General features: G+C 49.9%; 1 protein-coding gene across 1 annotated transcript; it reads right to left on the reverse strand.

The window, feature by feature from the left end:
- Nucleotides 1-7,021: 7,021 nt before the first annotated feature.
- BGZ61DRAFT_539530 (uncharacterized protein) lies at nt 7,022-7,747 on the reverse strand (the record flags this gene model as incomplete). Its single annotated transcript, XM_046254796.1, has 1 exon — nt 7,022-7,747. The coding sequence occupies one exon, from the start codon at nt 7,745-7,747 to the stop codon at nt 7,022-7,024; it is 726 nt and encodes a 241-aa protein (XP_046096328.1).
- Nucleotides 7,748-8,940: the final 1,193 nt, after the last annotated feature.

Below are 8,940 nucleotides of genomic sequence, written 5' to 3' on the forward strand. Positions count from 1 at the left end.
TGGGTCACGTGCAGTTGGCAGGGTGATGCCGTGACATGGCCTTATTTAATTTCTTGAGCCTCTAAGAGGTGAATCAATTGGAAGAGAGTAATGAGAATATAAGGCCTTTATTAATGTATTGAGTATTTGGCAGTGGAGACAAAAACCAGGCATACATGTCTTGAACACACCCCCGAGACTGGGTGTTTCCAGGTAAGCACCTGGCCATCAAATCTGGACCCCCCCTTCCCCCCCCTTCCCCCCCCTCCCCCCCCGGTCCGGCATTTGTCCTTCACAAGGAACATGGAGCCCCGACCAGGCCGCATGCCAGGCCGCATGCCGGGGGCAACACTGTTGGTCGCGAGCTTTTGTAAGAACGTGGCTTGGTATATTCCTGACCACCGTGACTCATGATGATGTGTTCTCTCGTCGCGGTCAGCCCGAACATGGCTCCATAGAACGTGCGTAAAAGCTTAGAGATGTTAAAGGTAATATAGAATTCATTGCATGTTGACGATTGCGGTAGTCTAGACTCCCTAGTGCCGGCGGATTGACTGAAGCCGCTTTACCCGGACACCTCGCTATGATATGTGTCCAGCCCCATCCCCGTTAGTCCCCTAAGTAACCTCAATCAGAATGAGTCGCGTGTGTTATCCCGATCTCCTAAGAAATGGCACTTGAAATATCGGAATGGATAAGGCCATCTCCGTTGTCATCCCTCAGTGTCGCCATTGTTTGCCTGGCGCGACTGGCTCGATAGATTGATACGCACATGCGAATCGGCAAGTGATACGACAACCTCGCCAGGTATCAAAGTTATTCACATATCATTGCGGACGTGAGGGCTCTGAGGACATCCCGTCACGGCGTACGGCCTCCATATCGACGCCTCTTTTCCAAGCAACTTTCATTGTCGATACCCGTAGCGCGAACCTTGCAGCAGCCACATCGTAAGGATGATGCATTATCCGTATAGCCGGCAGCCCTTACAAGAAACCCCGTTAACGTGAGCCTCAATGCTGCACGCCACGCACTACTTGGTGGTGCGGCTGCGTTGCGGTTGGACCCTTCGGTTTCGGCGGTGCCGTCCGCTCTCGCTAGGTACGAAACAACTTTTCAGACTCAGCTGTCCACTTTCTTAACCACAAAGTCCAATTTCGAACCGCTATCTAGCTCCTCACCTCACGAAGCTTGAATCTCGGTTTCGTAAATTAACAACTCAAATTGCATTCCCCGGCCTGTCGAAGCCCAAGGTTCCTTAGTATGAAAACCGTTTCGCCTTCTTCATTACCTTCACCAAAAAGGCCTGCTCAAGCAACCCAGCGTTTAATGAAACACTGTGATAAGATGAGTCGTCGTGATAAAGCCGATGTTTACATCGTAATACGTCGAAAAAAAAACCGACACTTTGACTATAACTTTGTTACGGATCCTTCATTCTCCACTCCAATAGCTGAGATTGTATGTCTTGATACTGGCGTCAGGCGTGCACTTATCTGTCAAAGGAGCGAGCTTATCCCTTAAGCGACTAGGCATTTCCAACGGCGAAAACAATTCGCACGCCGCTGACACGTCAAGCGATGGTGGGCAAGATGACCACCTATCAGTCAATCAATCAATCAAAACATGATCTCGACCGATAGAGTCACGACGAGAAAGACAAATAAAACCCGAAAGGGGACGATAGCCCAATCGAAAACGGCCAGTGACAAGGTGCTATTTCCGGCGCTGCCAGACAAAGCCTAAAGCGACTAGGTTCGTTACCATGCAGTACCCACCTACCGGTAATACCCACCTACCGGTAAGCAAAAATAAAATTTCCTCATACAAAATGCCCAACTTCACTTGCACAGTGCTTGGCCAAAATTGAAGTTATTTACATGAAACAAGCTGTGTCTTATTGAGAGTTTCATGCTGTTTCATATTATGATATTACTTTTTACATTACAGAAGCGGTTTGTTCGCACGGGCCTAATGTATAATTTCTAAAAACGCCTCGTTCAAGAATCGGCTTCCACCAAGTTTCATCGAATTTTTATCTGCACTAACCTTTCGTAATCACCTCAAAAATGCCCCGAATGTCTTATACAGAGAATGGCGTTGTCGAAGCCTTACTGGATGTCACAGATAACGGCCTCTCCCAGAACCAAGCCGCCCAGAAGCATGACATCCCCCAGACGACTCTCTCAGACCGATTAAGAGGCCTACCGTCAAAGTCCGAGGTCACCCAGCCTGCCCAGCTATTATCCAAGTCTCAGGAGTCCAGAATAGTCACCTGGATACTGAGGCAAGAGGCCTTGGGCTATGCTCCATCCCACAGTCATGTTCGCGCCACCGTCGCGGCCCTCTTGAGACAACAAGGCCGGGAAAGGCCTATCGGTATACACTGGGTAGCCAGGTTCATGAAACGACATTCGACCATAAAGACGAAGATAGGAAAACGTCAGGAGGCATCGAGATTCAATTCTTTTACTCCAATGGCCGTCAATTGGTACTTTGATATCCGGAAAAGCGAGTATGGCTGGATCAAGCCTGAGAACACAGTTAATGTTGACGAGGGCGGTATCATGGCTGGATTTGGTGAGCATTTATCGTTTTTGTCATAAAACTCACTAATACATTCCGAATACAGGCTTGGATTCCTTAGTTATCGGCAGTAGCGATCCCAAGAGGAAGGCCTTCCTCAAAGGCTCTCAGTCCCGCGCTTGGACTAGCTTTATCGAAGCCGTGACTGCAGATGGCCGTCTTCTGAAACCAGGGATTATTTTCAAAGGCAAGGGACTTCAGCAGCAGTGGTTTATCGACGAGTTCAAGAAGATAGCCGACTGGTATTATATCACTTCTGAAAACGGCTGGACAGACAACCACATCACAGTTGAGTGGCTCAAAGAGGTCTATCTACCTCAAACCCAGCCGGCAGATGATTCTGATGCCAGACTTATTATCTTAGATGGCCATGGAAGTCATGTATCTGCGAGTATCTACCTGGTCTGAATCATAAATGCCGCTGACCTAAAACTCAGGATGAGTGGATGGCTACCTGCTTCTTGAACAACGTATATTGCTGTTACCTGCCGGCTCATTGCTCTCACGGCCTACAACCGCTGGATAATGGCGTTTTTAATGCCTCCAAAGCTGCATATCGCAAAGAACTCCAAAAATTGGCAAGCCTGACCGATTCTGCGCCGGTGGATAAGGTCAACTTCATTAAGGCTTATGCCAAAGCCAGGGAAGTGGGTATGAGTAAGAAAAACATACTCTCAGGCTGGAGAGTGACTGGGAATTGGCCAATTTCACGACGGAAAGCCCTCATACATCCAGAGATTCAGCCAGACAAGAAGGAAACTACGCCTGCATCAGAGGGCCTCAGTGACGGACAACGCGACTCTGATAATACGCCAAAGACCAGCCGTCATATCAGAGATCTGGGAAAGAACAAGAGCCCTTCAACCAGAAGACGGTATTCTGTGATATCAAAAGGGTTTGAAGCCCAGGAGTCAAAGATAGCCTCGCTGAGCGCAAGAGTCACCAGTCTGGAGGAGGAAGTCGGCCGGTTGAGTAGAGGCAAGAAGAGGAAGGCGATACCCAATCCCAACAAGAAGTTCATGACATTGGCTGAGGCTCTAGTGGCTGGTGAAACCATTTCCGAGCCAATCCAGGCAATTGAAGAGACAGGGGCTGTTGAGGATACGATTGAGGTGGGAGGGATGCAAGAGGATGGAAGTTCAAATTCGGAGGCGGAAGAGTTACCCGTCGTACGCACCCGCAGCGGCCGTGAAGTAAAAAGACCGAGAAAATATTAAAATTTATTCAATTGTAACCCGAATTCTGGAAATTATTTTATTTTAACTGTTTTTGTTAAGTTTTTCCCATGAGGTTGAAAAAGTGAATTTTGTATGGGGAAAAAATATTTTTGCTTACCGGTAGGTGGGTATTACCGGTAGGTGGGTACTGCATGGTAATTATGACAACTTCAGCACAATCGATTCTCCGCAACCTGGGACCTCCCCGGATTCCCTCTGGAGATTGGCCCCACCGAGGGCCTCAAAGGCCTGTGTGTTCAGATGAATGAATGAATGAATGAAATTTATTCCGCCCGGGAGGACAACCCTCATAGGGCCAGCACGCTAGGCTATTTACAGTTCTAACGATTTGGTCTTGACCACCAAAAGCCCCACATTTCTCCGAAAGTACCAGTCGACAAAACTCCGGGTTCTGGCTGTCCAGCTGCTGAATCTGGTTTATCATTCGACCGTAAAGCCCGTCTAAACCAGGCGGCAGTTTTTCGAGCACCCCTAAAGCTCCTGGACAACGAGTGCTACCCAGAGGAATGTGCCGGTAGCAGAGTGCGTAATCAACCAATTCAACTCAACTGGTACCTCCTTGCAGTTGGATTGACATCCGGCCAAGTATATTTCAGTTGGATTGAAGTTGGAGGAGGCTGCTCTCAGTTGGATTGCAGTTGGTTGTTTCCGACCAACGGATATCTCCGATCTTCACGTCTTAACGCCGATCCCACTCATCACTACCACGAGGGTAGGACAATACCCTCCCTGCTCTATGACCGCATACTCTGCGCCATCCCAATATTGTGTCGATTAAGACGAGTTCGTAAAGGTGATACCATCTTTCCCGCGCTACTGAACGTCCTTTCAGTCTCTGCTGACATTGTAGGGATAGACAGTAAGTCACAGGGTTCAAATCCATACCACGAAATCCACATATGGATCCATATAATGGATCCACGTCCATTCCGTTCGATTCCACATGAGCTTCAGCATTTCCATATCCACTCCACAGGATCCCATCCACATGTGGAAATTGTGGAATGGAATGGAAATTTTAGGCGGGGTTTGAACATACCTGAGTTTCCCTTGCTAAATAGCCTATGCCCTAAGTACTTTCTATCGCACACAAAAAGATCCACCCTTCACGAATTCATTTGCAACCCCCGGTTACTCCATACGAAGTACGAACAAGTTATTCTGGAAACTCAATCACTTTACCACCCCAAATTGAAATGGACACTCCCAATCCTACCCCACTGCGATCACCTATCGAGTTGCCTGTTCACCAGAAGTCAATCATAGCTGTTCCAGAACGTACAGAAGAAGACAATCAACGACTCTTTCAGCTCTACAAAGGCTGGAGCTTGACCGAAAGAGACGGTCAAGTGCGTCAATGGGTCTATCAGTTCGGCTACGATATCCAGCATACCCAGAAGCAGGAACGTCGATGGGTGTGTTGCCTTTGCATCAAGCAAAACAGGCCGAGGCCAAAGAGCTATGCCATCAAAGGGTTGCAGAATGCTGAGATTCACTTGTACGCGGATCACAATGGCATCATGGATCCGACAGGCAAGAGGCAAAGGCCTAGTGTTTCATACCAAAATCAATTCTAGTAGAATTTATTTATTTCGCCCCACTTAGGCCATGCTCTGGGTACGAGACGACATTGAGGCGGAGCAGGTGCCGATACCATCGGCAGATCTCACGGCAGCGGTGCTTCGACTGCCACAGAGAGACATCCTGATGGTGTCAGTGTACGTGAAGGGGAAGAACACAGAGGCGCTGATATCTACAGTTAGAGTACTGCATGACCTGATCCAGCGATTCCGTAATGGCACCGGTACGAGTACGGACGTGGTGCTGGCTGGAGACTTCAATCGCCATGACCTACTCTGGACCGGAGACGAGGTGTCAGCAAGAAGCCAAGGCGAAGCCGAGCTAATCATTGACTTGATGAACGAGCACGGCCTCTGCAGCCTCCTTCCGAGGGGCACGAAGACGTGGGAAGGCCCGGACAAAGAGAGCACCATCGACTTGGTGCTCGCAACGTCGGAACTGGCAGACGAGATGGTGACGTGCGCCCTTCATCCGACCGATCACGGGTCAGACCAACGAGCGATCCAGACGATGTTTAACATCGCAATGCCCGAGAGGATCACGACGCAAAGACTGTTATTCAAGAACGCTCCTTGGACTCTTATAAGAGCTAGAGTGGAAGATAGCCTTCAGGTGCAAAATGGGTTCCGATCGAGCTGTTTGGTGTCACATAGATACAGTACGCACAACGTGATATTAGGAACTTTGTTCCGATAATATGAATTAATTCTTTCTAATTAATTCACTAAACACCTTCACTATGCTATTATCACGATCGCAACGCACCTGCACCGCAATGAAAGCCCAGTTGCCCAACCCATCTGCAACTCGCGATGACGAGCAGCGTCGTGAGCCTACAGAGGATTACCGCAGTAATCCCGCTCCCGGTCACCAGCGACCTAGCGCAGTAACCTCCCTCTTAAATGAGTCTAGTGAAGCCATCCACCATAGCCAAGAACGATGTTGTTTTTGTTCTTCTTAAACTAAAATCTCGTTTCAACCCGGATTCCAACCCCTTCCGGACCCAGGATCAAGCCAGGTCCAAAACTCTGGCACTTCCGGGCCCATACAATGAGTTGGTGGACGTTGAGGACTCTCCGCCACGGTCAGTGAGTCCATAAGGGTAACCCTGGAGTCGATGTCTCAGCGCTTTGGGAGTGATCATGTTACAGGCTGGAGCCTGGGGATACGGCTGTGGCTGTGCCGAAGCCAGGGTCAAGACGCTAGCAACTACTAGTACTGAAACTAACCCAGCCGCCAGGGCCTGCGGGAAGAACACGGGAAGTCCCCTGGCAACCGGCTGAAATACTTCCCGAAGACTTCCCGGAAACTACTATAAGACTGTACGAAGATTCCTGCAGAAGGAAATCCTCTTCTCTTCCTTAGATTTAGATAGACAATTCACAGCACTCTTTGCACGGAAGATCCTCAAAGGGCGAGCCCTTAACAGATCAGGCTCGACTCTCCGACACTGATGTTGCTGGGACACTCCCACATGCACACTCCAACCGCTTCAAAGGGACAGAAATCCCCACGACATTTGCTGTCCGACGTATGAAAAGGAAGGATTGACTACTCGGGCTCCCCATTCGAAATATCGCTATCCTCCCCATCATCACTTATTCCCTCCACGTCGTTTCCTTCTTCGTCCTCGTATCCTAGTTCGTTGTAGAAGAGTGGCCAACATAGAACCAGATAATGTTGCGCGAGTAAGCGTCGATTGCGGCATAGATCTCGAATCCATACGCCTTGAGCTTGTCATGGCCGTCAATGCACCACTGGTAATTTGGTCCTGGCACAAGGAACTGTCCCTTCTTCCTCCGAAACATCCTTTTCCGGAGCTCGACCTCATTTGGGAACATGATTTTGTACATCTCAAAGAGAGGGTCTCTTGGTACCCAGAGCTGCTTTTGCTGACGAAGATACGGCTGGAGAAGGTTTCTGCCATAACCCGAAATGGCATTAGAACGTCGCGTCATTTCGATGATGGCCTGCTCTGTCTTCTCCAGCAAGGCGAGTCGCTCCTCATCGCTGTTGAGCCTGCGTAGCCAGCGGCGGTCCGGGTGTAGCCTGATGCACTTCAGACCTCGTTTCGTGATCGGCCAGCCCTGTCTCTGTAGAACGCTCAGCGTCTGCTTCTCGGTAAGCCCAACGCGAAATATCAGGTCGCGAGTGGCCTCTATGAGCTCTGGACTTTCTTTGGTGCGGGCTTGCTGGCGCGGGAGACCCCAGCTTGCGATTCGGCGAGAGATTGTGCTGAGATTGACGGCGACATGGTAATGCTTCCGAAGCTTATACTGAATCTTGCTTCGAGAGACACCGTTAAGGTAGAGGTGGGTGACATAGTCACGGTATTGATCGATTGGATTGGGCGGGCGTGCCATTGCTGGCGGTGAGTTTGGGGGAATTTTCTTGGTTCCAACAAGAAAAGGGGGGGACGGCAAGGGCGTGGCCTCACTATAAGTTTGACTTACCGTGATGATACTGGCCCACAGCGGCCTAACGTCAGGGGTTTTGTTGGTAGTACCTTCCCAACTTGGAACAGGATGATGCCGCTATCCGGAATTAAAGACCCCAGATCCCTTCCAGTCTGGATCACCACGGCCGTGGAAAAGCCAGTGGTCAACAGCGTTACTGTATCATGCCCACATCCAATCCCGTCACCGTAAGTGAAATTACAACCGCTGGCACGGCGGTTGGAGACTCGCCCAGCAGGAACCCCGGAGTCAAGAAGGGCCGAGGATTGATTCGACCCAGTGCCCGCTGATTCATGGCCATCGCCGGGGCTGCTCGGCTCTGGATTGTGAGCGTAATTAAATCTTCAGATGCAATTCAACTACTAACTCAATGCTCAGCAGCTCAGTCAGCCGGACGAGGAAGAGGAAGAGGAGAATGAGGATAATTGAGCAGTGGCAATTTCCACTCTGACCGCCACGCCGATGCCTGATGTCGCTTTGGATGGAATAGAAATGCAGCCTGCTGGTCCGCAGCTGACTCGTTGCTGTGACCATAAACTCTGTAGCGCCCAAAAAATCAAGAAACGTGGGCTGAGGTACAAAGGGCAATGTACTGCGGGGCCTTGGGGATATGCCGCTAACCCAATTTGGCCCCTTCGCGGCGAATTTCGGGGTTTTGCAACAGCGACCCCTATAGGCTGCCATACTTTTTACCGACCGGTCCAATCTGGCGTATATCCCGTGACAGGCCTGCTTGAAGGCCAATTTCTCCAAGTGTCCAGCATCCTATCCTCAGCAGCTGAAGCACGGTCTGTCAAAATGAGACTGTATGATGTTAGTAGGATTCAATCTGAATAGTTAGTGTGCCTGAGGCTTCTGGTCCATGTCAAGCCTCCCTGTTGCAATGGCGAATTTGATTGTTGCCCGTACTGCCTGCATGTTTGGCGCCCATTTGTCCCCGTCAGATGCTGCCTTTCCTCCTAAGAAGAACGAGAGGTTTCCCATCTTTGTCTGTGAGCATCGCAGCATGCCTTCTCGTTGCGCGGCCCACTTTGTGCAGCGGAATAGGAAGTGTTCCACTGTCTCTGATGCTTGCCCGCATTCGCAAGTGTCCGATTCCA

This window comes from Ilyonectria robusta (assembly GCF_021365365.1).
Source record: "Ilyonectria robusta strain PMI_751 chromosome Unknown BGZ61scaffold_35, whole genome shotgun sequence".
Lineage (NCBI taxonomy): Eukaryota > Fungi > Ascomycota > Sordariomycetes > Hypocreales > Nectriaceae > Ilyonectria > Ilyonectria robusta.